This window comes from Macaca thibetana, chromosome 16 (assembly GCF_024542745.1).
Source record: "Macaca thibetana thibetana isolate TM-01 chromosome 16, ASM2454274v1, whole genome shotgun sequence".
Taxonomy (NCBI): domain Eukaryota; kingdom Metazoa; phylum Chordata; class Mammalia; order Primates; family Cercopithecidae; genus Macaca; species Macaca thibetana.
This window is the reverse complement of record NC_065593.1, coordinates 32,223,172-32,239,307: the sequence shown is the minus strand read 5'-3', so window position 1 is coordinate 32,239,307 and position 16,136 is coordinate 32,223,172. Positions and strand designations below refer to the sequence as shown.

At 38.5% G+C, this 16,136-nt stretch overlaps 2 protein-coding genes and 1 long non-coding RNA gene across 13 annotated transcripts in view; 2 read left to right on the top strand and 1 right to left on the bottom strand.

Moving 5' to 3' along the window:
- Positions 1-16,136, top strand: part of TADA2A (transcriptional adaptor 2A) — a 556,520-nt gene that overhangs the window by 236,166 nt on the left and 304,218 nt on the right. The gene's annotated exons all lie outside the window — the stretch shown is intronic.
- Positions 1-16,136, bottom strand: part of ACACA (acetyl-CoA carboxylase alpha) — a 329,721-nt gene that overhangs the window by 83,197 nt on the left and 230,388 nt on the right. For all 10 annotated transcript variants that reach the window (XM_050764555.1, XM_050764552.1, XM_050764562.1 and 7 more), the window contains 2 exons: positions 12,875-13,030; positions 10,650-10,796 (listed from right to left, as the gene is read on the bottom strand). In XM_050764555.1, the coding sequence (XP_050620512.1) occupies positions 10,650-10,796; positions 12,875-13,030 (303 nt within the window). The remainder of the gene's footprint in view (positions 1-10,649; positions 10,797-12,874; positions 13,031-16,136) is intronic.
- LOC126939359 (uncharacterized) overlaps positions 1-16,136 on the top strand; it is a 93,276-nt gene that overhangs the window by 8,570 nt on the left and 68,570 nt on the right. The gene's annotated exons all lie outside the window — the stretch shown is intronic.

The window sequence follows — 16,136 nt, the reverse complement described above, 5'->3', positions numbered from 1 at the left end:
TTATACAGAACCTTTCATCTTGAAGGGGGCTAAAGAACTTTATAAACATATGTACATAAAAGGACGTTTGCACTGATAGGCAGTGAAGGTACCCAATCACCCATTCCCTATTTCTTCTACCAGTCATGGGTAGGAACACATGGTGTCAACAGATGCAGGTCTGTAACAGCTGCAAAGGCATACAACACAATAATCCAGTTATGATGCAAAGTCACTGAGAGGAAGCTTGCAACTTGAGAATAGCAACTGCTCTCCTCCAGTGTAGAAGCATCATAGCCATTTCCAGCTTTGTGTTTTTAAATTATTCTCTACCAAACTCAACTAATCACTTGACAAAATTGAATTTGATACTGGAAATGGTTTCTGAATGCAAAATACTTTCTGTCTGATGATGAAAACTAGGTTGAAAAACGCTTTCCCCTGCCCTTGTTAGATTTAGGAAAAAAAAAAAGGGGTCACAACATTCAGGAGAAATGGTTCAAAATATTCTACCAATGAATAGCTTCATCTCAAAGGATTAGGTCATTGCTTCAGAAGACAGTCATATTTCACCCTCTAATTAGTACACTGTAAGTTTTTCAGTCAAATTACTTTCTATAGATGGGTCTATCTATATTATATACACAATGGAGATTTCATATAGAAAATTCCACAATCACTATAAAAGTATACACAGTGTGACAATGTGATTAGCAATGTGACATTCATTGATTTCACCTAAGCCCAATCTGCCGTGTATATTAACTTAAGAATAATGACTAAAGGAGATCCCATCATTGAATTTTTGGGGGTCTTCTCTTTTTCTCTAACATTTTTATCCAGGTGAAACCTGGTGAAAATGACATGCCAGGACTAAGAGCTGAAGGAAGACGGAAGAGCTAAGAAATTAACAAAAAGGTAGCCTACAGCCTGCTTATAAGTGGGTGGGTTTATGGTCTAATGAGTTTTAGACTCAAACAGGCAGTGCCAGCGTCGTCTTCTCTGATCGCTGCTTCTCTCGTGCATTGACTAACCAAGTGGTCCTAGGTACTTACTACAAATTATTTTTTCATTACTATAGCCATGAATAAGTTTTAAAATATTTAATTTCAGGTTATTTTTCATAACAGAACATTCCAATGAGCAGGTTGATTAGGTTTAGGGTTATCAACCTAAGCTAATTATCTTAAAGTGAAAAAGGGAAGAGGATGAAAAGAGCTACAGGGAATAAGCTAAGGATAAGCAGAAATAAATATTTGTTTCCCTTACACAAGTTCTAAGGCAGAAAATATTTCTCTGGCTACATTCTGATTCTGGAATGAACACGCTCAAGTGAGGGAGGAGGGGATGGGAAGGAGAAGGCAAGCAGAAGAGAACAGTCTTATTTAACTGTTTTTATGTGGGTAAAATGATTTGTGCCACAGTATTTCCATAAGAAGTGGGACCATTATTTTCCTGTAGAAACACATTTGGTTTGAAAAGTATCACTGGACAGGACGTGAAAATCAAACCAAATGAATTATTCACAACCTCCGATCAGAGGTGATCATTATTTCTGATGCTCCAAACAGTGATTAGGATTCTGCCCTGAGATGTCATTTTCTCTCTGAGTAACACCAGTGATACAGAACAGCATTATCTATCTATCCATATATGTATTTTTTCTCCTGGAAGGACCTCGGTTTAATGTTACTATAACAGATAGTGAAAACATGATAATATTAACATTTATTCTGATGGTGCCCATAAATGCCATTAGTCTGACACAAAGTGTCAACACTAATCATGACCCCAAATTAACACCAAAATTGACATCAACATTAATTGTACTATCAGTGTGAATAGAATGTGCAAGCGCACACAGGCACTTTCCAAAGCTGCTGTTGTTACTACAAAATAAAACAATATTAAGCTCAACAAAGAAATTTGCAGGAAAAGCTAAGGGGCAAAACATACCAGGATTTTGTTTTTTAAGGGTGAAAGATGTATCCATCAACTCTAGCTATGCTGTGGGAAGCAGAAAGGGAGTATCTTTGCCACAGTTGCCTTTCTTACATCTCCACACTTTGACTTGAGCTATAACAACACCTTTCCATACAGATTTAAATACAGGTTAGGCTGTGGCTGAGATGTTAAAGCTGTATTTGTTATATTCATGCTAAAAGCCTAAAGCTTGAGTTGTTTTTGGAACAGTCTGTAAAAGCTATTGTTCTAATTCTGCTAATGCCAGGAAGATGACTACCCTGCAAGGCCCTTGAGCAGCAATACAAAGAATCCAAGCATGTTAGCGCTAACCCAGACTTGGGCATCATCTGCATCATAAAGATGACAAAACTAAGACCCAGAGAGAAGGAACCTGAGCTTGAGTTCCTTTTCAGATACATAGCAAAATGTTACCTCCTTCCCCTTTTTGTATCTTGTATGGAATATTAAATCTGTACTTTTAATTATATACTATCAGAAAATAATTATCATAGTAATTTTAACTCCTGTTAGTCTCTTAATAAAACATACTTGATGAAATATCAGAAAACACTGTATAGGTCTTAAAATACATATTTTTAAGCCATAAGGCTTAAAATACAATATTTGACTTAATTTGTGCCATTTGCAAAAGCCATGCTGAAAAATACGTCAATGCCTTTCCATATTGTATTATTTGCCAGATATCAATGTTCTATTGTTTAGTGTTATGTGATCACATGAAAGAGCTCAAAATAATTTTCTTAAGAGCTGAAAAACTCTTTTTTTCATGCTTGGATAATTCAAAAATGGCTGAACAAACTCACCTCAACCTCTCTAGACAGCGATAAAAGGGTAAGAAAAATATAACTTTTAGAGCAAAAAATTTTCATCCCAGAGGTAATTCTTTGAAAATGTTATCAAAGATTAGAAATAATAGTTTTGAACAGGGGAATTATTTCTCCCTGTAACATTTATATACATGAAACCACAGTAATTTTACACATGTACACACAGTAATTTAATAAGCATAGGAATTATTTTTTAAAAAACATGCAGTGGAGCACATAGAAGCCAGCGGTATTTGAGAAATGGGGCCCAGGATTAATTGGTTGATATGGAAATTAACCAGGTTGGCCTACTATAGTCCCAGAAGCCTTGTCCATTAATCATACGAATGAGTGCTGAACTCTGGTGCCCCACGCTACACCTCATTCTCTAGTGTCATCTGTTGCTGTCCTGATGTTCATTATTGCCTCTGGTTGGAGCTGTAAAGTTTCTTGACATAGGGTACTATGTCACATTCTTTTTCAGTAAAATCTTACAACTTAAGACAGGTATAAATATGCTGGCAAGTACATTCTTTTGTTTGAAGGCTATCTCTAGACTTATTTTTGAAAGAAACTGAGGAGCCCTCCACAAGTGCTACTTTAGTGAGCCAGTGGATGCATTAGGATTTTCAAAGTCAATCAAGGTTATTGAGCCTCATTTTGCTATCAAAAAAATGAGTAAAAACTACTCAACCTGATGAGAAATCTCCAACACCAATAATAGTCATTCAGAAGAAATTCTGAGAAAAGTTTATACATCTTAAAAGAACAGTGTCAGAAATTCATTAGAAGTAATTCCATGGTAGGAAGACTTATTTTTCAAAATTAGCCTCCATATTTTTCTAATGAGGGATCCAAATTTGGTTTGGAAGATCATTTTAGACAAAGACTTACAGCCAAATATACTTACTTAGAATGGGAATAAAAGAAAAAAAACATAGAATTAAAATAAAACTATCTTACCATATATGTCATAATATATCTTTCTCTATACTTAATCTCAAGGATTCAAAATTGATTTTTCAAAGCCTTGGTGAAAAATAAGGCAAGCACAAATTATGAATACTTATGTATAACCATAATCATTTATGGATAATCATAATTATACATAATCATATGTATCTGACCCTTTTCTGCTGAGGATCCTAAAGCACTTATAAACATTCTCCTATCTTTAGGGACAGATTGATGGCAAAGACCCTTTTTACAAGTTGAACAATCAATGCATAGACCATGGTCCTGTTTTTCAGACTCGCTTCGCTTAGGTCTATTTCAGAACTCGCCTTCAGCGTAGTACAATTTAAATATGCCTCTTTTCTATCATATATCTAAAAGACTGACACTGACTCAATTTCTATATGCAGCATGAAAAGGCAAACTGATCTCAAAAGAAGGAAACAAAAGCACAGTAAAGTGCATCCAAATTAGCATCACATTTATGGAGCTATTTTGAGGTTAAACTGAGTAAAACAATATAAAAAATCTAATGTTAAATATTTGGGTCCTGTGTTCATGAGAAATGGTCTACCCTTTTCTCACCACCAAAACCCATAAGCATATACACACTCTCTATAGGCACAGTTTTAGAACATAATGGTTTCCACTAGAATCTGAGTCCAGGATAACCCAAGCAATTCCTTTGAGAGCATGGAAAATGTCAACCAAGTGAATTAAGACAGAGGGTTATGGTGGTTTCTCTAAAATAAGAGGTCCTTTGGGTTAAGAGGTCCAGCCTAACAACTGTCAAAATGGATCTACTAATTAATTTCTTCTAATCTTTTCGGCTTATATAAGCTTACCAACTTCCTTTCCCTACCAACTCCTAAATTGTTTTTTTGATACTCAAATTAGAGATTCAAAGGATTATAGTGACATGTAAGTGAGAAGCACAGTCAAAATGGTAAGATTTGTTTAAGCTGGTCAGTAGATGCAGGGGTATTTGTCATATCACTGTGTATTTTTTTATATGTTTAAAATAAAAAAAATTAATGAGATGCTATACTTTGGGAGGTACAGGATATCAGTACATTGCCAACAATTAAACAATAATTAAATATGGGTATTAGTAGGGCTGAGCAGTTCCAAAACTGAACCCCTAATCCCCACTGTCCCCACTATTTTACCCCTGAAAACATAAAGCAGGACTAAAACCAAAATACCAGTCACGATGGCAGCTAGTCTTTTTTTTTTTTTTTTTTTCTTCTCAGCCAGAGTCTTACTCTGTCGCCCAGGCTGGAGTGCAGTGGTGCAATCTTGGCTCACTGCATCCTCCGCCTCCTGGGCTCAAGAGATTCTTGTGTTACAGGTGCCTGCCAACATGCCCAGCTAATTTAATCATATATATATATAATTAAATTATATATATTTTGTAGAGATAGGGTTTCGCCATGTTGGCCAGGCTGGTCTCAAGCTCCTGGTCTCAAGTGATCCGCCAACCTTGGTCTCCCAAAGTGTTGGGATGACAGGCATGTGCCACCATGCCTGGCTGTAAGCTAGTCTTTAAACTTTAATTTACACTACTTTACTTCCTCTTCAATCATCCTCTTCCTTTAAAAAAAAAAAAAATTAGATCCCTAATGCAAGGTACAAAGGATCTTCAACCAAAGAGTTAAAATTGCAATTGCTTGTTGTAGGAACACTAGATAAAGGCTACTATACCAACTGAAAAAAGGACACCAGTGAATCTGCCTCAACAAACAAGGCAATTCAAGAGGCTCATGTGAATGCTAAGCTGCTGAGAAGGAAAAACCCTGACACCTAGCGCCCATCTGGAAAAATGAAGCCTTAGAGCTACCACAGTTCTTAAGAGTGATAGTGTGTATAGAGGTAACCATCAAATTGCATTCAATTTTCTTTTTTCCTTCTTTTTTTTTTGAGACGGAGTCTTGCTCTGTCACCAGGCTGGAGTGCAGTGGCGCGATCTTGGCTCATTGCAACCTCTGCCTCCCGGGTTCAAGCGATTCTCCTGCCTCAGCCTGCGGAGTAGCTGGGACTACAGGCGCGCATCACCACACCCAGTTAATTTTTGTATTTTTAGCAGAGACGGGGTTTCACCATGTGGGCCAGGATGGTCTCGATCTCTTGACCTCATGATCCGCCAGCCTTAGCCTCCCAAAGTGCTGGGATTACAGGTGTAAGCCACCACACCCGGCCCCAGTTGCATTCTATTTTCAATATACTTTCCTCCTAGAAAAACGTTTATACCAAGAATTCCAGTCTCTGAATACCAACCCTTTTTTGGTTATACATCTTGTACCTACTTACTATAACTGCTTCCAAATACAACATCGCAACATCGTCTTCTCATCTCAGTTTTTCATTATGACAGGCATGATGAGACAGGATGTTAAAAAGCTGCCCATGGCCGGGCGCGGTGGCTCAAGCCTGTAATCCCAGCACTTTGGGAGGCCGAGTCGGGCGGATCACAAGGTCAGGAGATCGAGACCATCCTGGCTAACACGGCGAAACCCCGTCTCTACTAAAAACACAAAAAATTAGCCGGGCGAGGTGGCGGCACCTGTGGTCCCAGCTACTCGGGAGGCTGAGGCAGGAGAATGGCGGGAACCCGGGAGGCGGAGCTTGCAGTGAGCTGAGATCTGGCCACTGCACTCCAGCCTGGGCGACAGAGAGAGACTCCGTCTCAAAAAAAAAAAAAAAAAGCTGCCCATGTTCTGATATGGTAAGAAAAACAGGGTTCTAATTTCTACTAGCACTAAAGCTATTATGGTAGTTGACTCTCTAACCGATATTTCAGCATTGCCCAATTTAGAGATTATTGGTCTAGTTTGCAGAGCTGATCAAAAGAAATAAAATAAAAGAACACTAATAACTTATTTCAGAATAAACATAAGCATAGTCTCAAGAAGGCTAGAATTGTCTTTGTCCTACCAGGCAAAGTTAAGTTGTTCTCTGTCAAGTCCGTTACAGCCCTTGGCTTGATCTTAGCCTGAGCTTTTTAATAACAGGATTTAGTGCGAAAAGCAGCTGTACTGGATTGCGAACTGTTACTCAAAATGTCCCCACCTGCAATTATAGCTTCCACCAAAGGATCAAAACAGGTTAGTAAACTGGCAGGAAAATGAAAACAATTCCTCCAAAATTGAGAAGTGGTAAAGTAGAACTGTTAGATGGCTGCATTTCTTCTGTATCCAGGCTCAACAGCACACATTCATGTAGCTGTGTATTTACATACAGTGATGGGCATTTCTAGCATCACAGCAGCTAGAAATGAGATCAGTTTAGTCTATGTCGCAATCACATTTTCCTCAATTTTCATCTTTACTTGAAACTATTAAGAAAAATCTTGGACAACTCATCTTTGGAGCTATTTGCAAGTAACGTAGTTCACAGATTTAGTCTACATCTTTTTTATTTCTACTCTAAATTCATATTAAATGTAATGCCATTCTAATATGACAATGAGAAAAATGTGTTCTCCTATACCTTTCATCATGCATTAGGTGGTATTCCTTTAGTTACATCTTTCTTTATGGGGAAGGGACAGCTAGGAAAATAGAAAGGAGACAGTAGCTAATACCGCATCAGAAAAGCTCTTTCTCCTGCTCTAAACACAGGCATAAATGTTCAAAATGCAGGTCACATCTCTACTGAAACAGCCAATATTCCTCCTCAAATGGCAAAGAAGTTACCTAAAACTAAATGGAACTGAATTGGTCCAAGTCCTGGTCCCATCACCTTTTTACCTATTTACTGTCCTGCAAAAAAAATTAGAAAGACTGGCCACCCATACAGTCGATGGTCTGATAAGTGCAGGTTTTCTGCCTTCGATCATGGAGAAAAGCACTTCAATTCATGGGAAAACTCTAAAGGAATCTCTCATTTTACCCTTACTCCTTATATCCATGTGCTAGTTTTCAAACCCAGAAACTCCAATCCTTCAAGGTAATGCAATACCACCCACAATGATGACCGGGTAGAGCCGTCACTTTTGGAGAACACCACATTATGATGATTTAACGTCTACATAGCACCAATGCATTTACATTGAGCCTTGGCTCTCAGAACATTAACAGCTCAATTTTTTATTCTTTTTTAATAAAACTATTTCTCAAGGCTCTGTTCATATGCCCATTCTCTTTGGGACAGGACAGATTTGCTCCAAATCTCATCAGCATGAGCTCTTTTCATTCCCTTCACATCATTCTTGGGGTAATATGTAGAGTGCCAGGCTCATGACAAACTTGCTCTTTGGCCAAAGAAAATTAAACCGCAATAGCTGAAAGTCAACTTGCCCTGATAAAACTGGGCTCAGCATGAGGAAATATATCCTACTGACACCTCGTCATCTCTTAGGCACAGCTGTCCCTCAGAGTTCTGACTGCTGAAACTCCATCCTTAGATGGGTCAGTCTCTCAGTAGACATGCTCCATTGTATGTTCAAGCTATTGGTAGCAGAGTTTGATACTAATACCCCAACCTCATTCCTGTTGTGCAGTGCCCTATAATCTAGCTAAGGCCAATGACTGACTTCACCAGCCATCCTGGGCATTAGTCACTAACTGCTCACAAAAGAACATCAGTCTCACTCCTCCCGAGCTCAAAGGCTCAGAAACAGCAAGCTAACACTCAGCTTCAATCCTAGTCAATCATTTGAAAAGAAAAATAGAACAAAGAAAATAGGCAACTAAGGAGGGAAAACTGTAGAACAAGAAGAAAGTGAGAACTGACAAAAACTCAAAATCTTTTGAACAAATACTATTCACTTTCTGGTTTCAAAACTATTAAAGCACTGGACAAAGGAAAACATATGGCTCCTATACTAGATCTACTACTACTCATAGCTATAGTCCTAGGCAACTGTTTAAGACATATCTTTTCCACTAAGGTTTGTTAGGTCTTAAAGGGGTTAAAAAAAACCTTTAATTTTTAAAAAATTCGTGTGTGTGTGTGTGTGTGTGTGTGTGTGTGTGTGTGTGGTCTTTGGGTACAGAGGCCCGTATAATAAGACTATTTGTATTCATACTGGCAGAGTAAACACTACATGTTCATGCCCAGGCAGCTCTGTGCTTGTAATTTCAGCAAGAACAGAGCTCTGTCCCTCTGGGACTTCACTATTCCCTGAGTCTCCATTCGCTCAAACACAGAATGAGGGCAGAAAGAAAGCAGGAGAGAAAGATCATGGCAAGGGGTTTCACACAGCACTGCAGCTAGCTTTCACGTGGCCAAAAATCTCATTTTGTGTTTTAATTACATTAGTTAAAACCATTTTATTCTCAGCCCCATGTTCACAAGGGTACCTTCCATTCCTGAAGACTACACTGTTCAATGAATCAGAATTTAAGTCTAGCACAATGAAGCTTTTCTTTGCTGCTGAGGGGCTCACTAGGCAGACGCTACATACAGTGGCACAAACCTGTTTCAACTTTGTGTGCTGATGAGTATATATCTATGCTTGTCAAAATGTTTTCATCCTCCCACCACAATCCTCTTGACTTTGCTATTTGTTGAGACTCCTACAAGTCTGATACTCTCCATCTGGTCCAATGCTTGCATCCATCTTGATACCAAATCATCTACTATTGGCATCCACTGGCATATTACTGAAATAGCCACACACCTTGTATATATAGTGAAATTTTTTTGGAAAAGATGGAATAAAATAGAAACAAACTGCTTATCATTTCCAAAGGTCTACCCAGCCTATTTACGGTGAACACACAGGTAAAGATTACTCCTTCAATGGAATGAAATCTATCTAGGGATTCTATTTAAGGTTGAAATAAAAATCTCTCTCTTTTTATGTTTGTTACTGGTATTGTCATTGTTATAACTGTACATTAGGAGCACAGTTAAAATCAGAAAGAATGATAATGCATGGACAAGAGTATAGGGCAAAATATGCCTTTTTATCACTATTCATGGGTCACTCTGAGAGAAAGGATACCAAGGCTAGAAAATGCATTCTTGGGATAATTATAAAAAAATGGGTTCTTTGTTACATTCTTTTATGTTTGAACCCCTAATTCTGATTAAGCCCTTTCAAGAACACATTTATCATGCTCACAACAGCACCAGATCAAATGAATTGAGCATGGAAAAGACAATGAAAAATGCATTTATTAATATGAATCCAAATAAGAAAAAACATTAGGCAAAACTATACTTTAAATGTTTTCATTATAGAAAATCCCGGCTGGGCACAATGGTGCACACCTATAATCCCAGCACTTTGCGTGGCTGAGGCAGGCAGATTGCTTGAGCTTAGGAGCTTGAGACCAACATGGTGAAACCCCATCTCTAGAAAAAAATACAAAAATTAGCCAAGTGTAGTGGTGCACACCTACCAGCTACTCAGGAGGCTGAGGTGAGAGGATCACTTCAGCCAGGGAAGTCAGGGCTGCAGTGAACTGAGATTGAGCCACTGCACTCCAGCCTGTGTGACAGAGTGAGACACCATCTCAATAAAAGAAAAAAGAAAAAAAGAAAATCCCCAAATTTCAGACATAGACAAAAACAGGGAAAATAATCTATTTTCATGTACCTATCACCTAGCTTCAATGATCAACTCATGACCAACCCTGTTTCATCTACACATCCACCCTCACACCTCTTTATTTAGAAGCAAATCATTGCATCTGTAAATGTTTCAGTTTGTATCTCTAAAAGAAAACAATATTCCTTTTTATTTTTTTAAAACTGAGTTCTTTGTGTTAAAACAATACTATTTTAAAAAGCAAAATCATAATACCATTATCAAACCTAGAAAATTAACAATTTCTTGATACCCAGTCAATGCTCTCTCTAATAACTCTCCAAACAAGACTACCATGCTGCAGTGCTATTTAATGAACACCTCACAGAAAGCTGGTACTAGCGGGCACAGAGATAAGAAAGGGAAGGGGGGTTTCAACTACTTGCCTCATTTCCTCCTGGAAGCCTGTTCATGTGGACCAGCTGACCTTGATCATCCAATACCAGTTCGGTGTAAGTCAGCATGTCAGAAGGCAGAGGCGGAGATGGAAGAAATGCTTGAGTGGACATAGACTCCCAGAGTTTGATCAGGGACTAGTGGAGAAAAGAAGTTTGACTAATCAGTGACAATAACTTCAATATAGACAAAAATAATTATTAAGATTCAGTCAATCTGGTTTGGCTTTCTTTTCCAAGTGTTCCGCAGAGTGTAAACATTAGACTAAATTCCCCAGCTCCCATTCTCAGTTAAAATAGATTTGTAATTATTTTTTACATGCCAAAAGTCAGGCACTTTTCCAACAAAGTCAAACTACTGAGTGATTCCAAATCAGCACCAGAGCATTAACAAACAGTAAAGACCTAACACTATCCTAGGAATACTAACATTAGAAAACTAAATAAGTAGCATCAACTCCTTAAAACAAAGAAAAAGAAAATCCTGAAGAAACTTGACAACAGCGGCCAGGCGCGGTGGCTCAAGCCTGTAATCCCAGCACTTTGGGAGGCCGAGACGGGTGGATCACGAGGTCAGGAGATCGAGACCATCCTGGCTAACATGGTGAAACCCCGTCTCTACTAAAAAATACAAACAACTAGCCGGGCGAGGTGGCAGGCGCCTGTAGTCCCAGTTACTCGGGAGGCTGAGGCGGGAGAATGGCGTGAACCCGGGAGGCGGAGCTTGCTGTGAGCTGAGATCTGGCCACTGCACTCCAGCCTGGGCGACAGAGCGAGACTCCGTCTCAAAAAAAAAAAAAAAAAAAAAAAACTTGACAACAAAGGAATATCCAGGAAAATGACATGACACTCAGCTAATAAAAAGAAAATCCAAGAAGGCCAGAATGAAGTTTCTACTAGAAATTCCAGGGAAGAAACCTCTTTCTAGTATTATTCATAGCTGTAGGACCATACACAGGAATTAGCTCACTAGATGTGTGTGACTATTTGTAAATGTGCAGATCAATTCTGCTCAATTTTGAAAAAAACAGACATACCTATTCATTTAAAAAATATTATGATTTCCATTCCCAACTTCCTATAAATCCCTCGTGAAGTGGGAGCTAGTTCAGCTCTTTCTTTGCTTGCCTCAAAGCAACATTTGAAGCCCAAATGACTCATATATACCTATGTGTCCTAATCACTATATTTATGCCTATTATGTAGGAAGAATTACTTAGAATGTGATTTATATTATATTTATAGCACTGGCATTGGGAAACAGAATTAACACTCAGCTTTTAGGCTAGCAATGCTATAAAAGGGAAATACCAAATGAAAGTATCTTTCAGGAGACAGAACTTGTAAACAAATAGTTGCATAGAGGTAATCTCTTGTATTTGTGAATAACACAGAAATTCTACATAGACTGTTTACTAAGGCCACATATATACTCTACTAAAATTCAAATGTGGTAATACTGGTAGTATTGACTAGGGAACTTGGAAAAATCCTATATTCATAGATTTTTTTAAAAAGGACAAATTCAGTATTCTTTTGATACCTTATTCTTTATTGGCTGCATTTTCTACTGGTGATATACTTTTCTTGCCTTCTATTGATAGAAGAAAAATGTGTGGCATAGAGATGATTCACCATACAGACTGAAGGAATTTATTTTCATATAGAGGTTGAGATTCATAATGTTGTATTTTCTCATGCTAGTTTTTATTCAGCTATAATAAATCTCCCACAAAAAACTTATACTCTAAACTGTGTACCATGAACTCTATATCCATTTGTCTATGCTATCTATATTGATTCTCATCATATTAATCTAGGCTATCAACTAGGAACCAGGGTTATCTTGGAAAATGAGAACTAAAGTACCAGATCTCTTTTTTAATATCCATAATTTGAATATAGACTTAGGAAATACACATATAACTCTTCACACAAGTCACTGTAAACTATCACCACAGGCAAATAATCTTAGTTTACTCTCTCCTACTCAATAGAGACTTCTATTCTCACCATTTCTCTCATTAATTCATAAATAACCATCCAATCTCTGAGTTGGCAGTCACTAACCCTCAAATGAAACAGAAACGAAAACAGTGTCAAGATATTTCTTGCCCTTTGTGGAGTGCCCCATTCTAGCCAAAACTGCATCTGATGGAAATTCAGGGAAACCCTGCCCCTTAGAACATGTCAGACCCTCCGGTTAGGCATCTTACCTGCCGAAACATCTCTGGGATATCATATATGTATGTTGTCCCTAAGGATTGTGCCTGGAACCTCTTTGATTGCAGCAGGTCTTTGGTCACATAAGGAGTATTGATTAACATTCCATGCAGTGGTCCCTGTTTGTCTCCATATGCCTGAAACATGATCTGCAAGAAAAAAAAAAAAGAAGGCATGGGGAGTTAAGAGACAGAAAAAAAATCAGAGAACTGCCTAGAGGGGCTTTTTTGCACAAATGCTATCTATTCGAAAACATTTTTGGTAGGTTGAGTAGCTGAGCTATACCTCTTAACATTGGGTACTTGGTGATCTCACCTCTCCACAGATTAACCAACTCCAAAAAAATATATATATAACCAGCCATACACCATAACTGCTCTCACTTTTAGATTAGTTGAAATAAACAACAAAGCAGGCCGGGTGCGGTGGCTCACACCAGTAATCCCAGCACTTTGGGAGGCCAAGGCGGGCAGATCACGAGGTCAGGAGATCGAGACCATCTGGCTAACACGGTGAAACCCCGTCTCTACTAAAAATACAAAAAAATTAGCCGGGCGAGGTGGCGGGCGCCTGTAGTCCCAGCTACTCAGGAGGCTGAGGCAGGAGAATGGCGTGAACCTGGGAGGCGGAGCTTGCAGTGAGCCGAGATCACGCCACTGCACTGCAGCCTGGGTGACAGAGCAGAGCAAGACTCCATATCCAAAAAAAAAAAAAAAAAAAAAAAAAAATAAACAAGAAAGCATGGTGCACATTTCATATCTCAAAGACAGACTGACCATGCTAGCCATCTAAAGTGAGTTGAATGTCATATACTCAGAAATGAAGTACATCAACTAACTAGTCTGAGCAGCCCTAGTATTGAAGTTGAAGAACAGCTATGCAGTAAAGATAATTCTCTTCTTTCCCCAATGGCAGAAGGCCAGATCAAGACTCTACTATATCATCTTTGCTTTAGTCCTTTAGTCCACTTGATTAGATGGTACTTCATAAGTATTACTATCTATGCAAAGGCTTCAAAGATTTCTGCTAGAAGTGGATTTCATCCATCCATCTAGATAGTTAATTCTTGTTAGCCCATGAGACATAGCCTCATATTTTACATACAGTAAAATAACTATATTATATTATGTATATTAAAAAACATATACATATATATACATATTTACTTCTCCTCAAGATACTGTCTACAACTAGTGAATAGCTCCTGCAATACCTATATTGTCACATAATGAAATCACTACACTGGTTTTTAATCATTTTAACTCAAATATTTCTAGAGGAGTGCTTCATACTCCATATATTTAGATAGTTTTATTTGCTTATGAATATTTATAAGGGATGCCATTATTTCAATTCAATTAATATTTATTGAGTGCCCAGAGGTTGTATAACACTAAACTAGGCACTTTATGCATGGATACATAAAATATAAATTTCCAATGCAGTGAATACAAATGGAGATTGGGATGTAAGGGTATGTGTATACCTACATATCTATTCAGACCTACAAAATAAGCACAAGTCTACCATTAATGAATAGATTTGTGAACCTGATATATATGCACAGGAATAGAATTAAGTACTTTCCTAAATCCTGGGTACAGTTCATCTGTAAATCCTTAGCCCCTTAGCTCAGAGGAATGAGTGTTCTGCTAATTTGTCAATCAGGTCCTATTATGAGGAAAACATGTCTCAGGCTGCTTTAAAGGCCCAGAGACTGGAGCTCCCAGTCCCCTTCCATAAGGTCAATAGGAAAAGTCACCCTGGGGGAAGCAGAATTAGTAATGTCTTAGGAATGTCAGAGTAAAAGCAATAATGTTTTAAGAGATTCAAAGTGTTAAGTAAGGCAAGGGTACAATATGAGAAAACTGTACTCAGCAGGTAAGCTGAATCAAAATAAGAAAATGGGGTAAACGCAGCAGCTTCCTAGAACGACATTTCTTGTCTGTTAAGAGAGACAAGACCTGTAGGTATAGGGTTTGAGGCTCAGTTTGGCCAAGTTTTGGGATGAAGACACGCTGGTCATAGTTAAGCAACATAATCGTGCACTGAGGAAGGGGACTGGAGAAAACAATCTAGGTACATATGTATATTGCTGGCAGAAATTTAAATGGTACAAACATTTTGGCAGTTTGTCAATTTCTTATAAAGTTAAGCATATACTTACTGTGTCCCAGCAATTACACTTTTACGTATTTACCCAAAAGAAATAAAAATATATATATATATACAAATATTTGTAAATGAATGCTCACAGCAGCTTTATTACTACTAATAGCTCAAACTAGGAAATAAAACCCCAAATGTCCATCAACAGGTTATCTTGGAAAATAAGAAAATGAGAACTAGAGGGCTGGGCGTGGTAGCTCACGCCTTTAATCCCAGCACTTGGGGAGGCCGAGGCAGGTGGATCACGAAGTCAGGAGATCTAGACCATCCTGGCTAACACAGTGAAACCCTGTCTCTACTAAAAATAAAAAAAAAAAAAATTAGCCGGGCATGGTGGCGGGCGCCTGTAGTCCCAGCTACTCAGGAGGCTGAGGCAGGAGAATGGTGTGAACCCGGGAGGTGGAGGTTGCAGTGAGCTGAGATCGTGATCATGCCACTGCACTCCAGCCTGGGTGACAGAGCAAGACTCCATCTCAAAAAAAAAAAAAAAAAAAGAAAGAAAAGAAAAGAAAATGAGAATTAGAGTTTCAGTCCTTTTTTATTTTTTTATGGTTTTTTTTGAGACGGAGTTTTGCTCTTGTTGCCCAGGCTGGAGTGCAATGGTGTGATCTCGGCTCACCACAACCTCCGCCTCCTGGGTTCAAGCGATTCTCCTACCTCAGCCTCCCGAGTAGCTGGGATTACAGGCATGCGCCACCATGCCCAGCTAATTTTGTATTTTTAGTAGAGATGGGGTTTCTCCATATTGGTCAGGCTGGTCTCAAACTCCCAACCTCAGCTGCTGGGATTACAGGTGTGAGCCACCACACACAGTCAGTCTTTTTTAGTATCAATAATTTGAATATGGACTTAGGAAATATACATGTAACTCCTCACACAAATCATTGTAAACTATCATCACAGGCATGTGGTCTTAGTTTATGCTCTCCTACTCAATAGAGACTTCTATTCTCATAATTCCTCCCACTAATTCATACAGAACCATCTAATATTTGAGTTGGCAGTCACCAATCCCCAAATGAAATAGAAATGGAAATGGTGTCAAGATATTGCCTGCCCTTTGGGGGTGCCCCTTGCTAGTCAAAG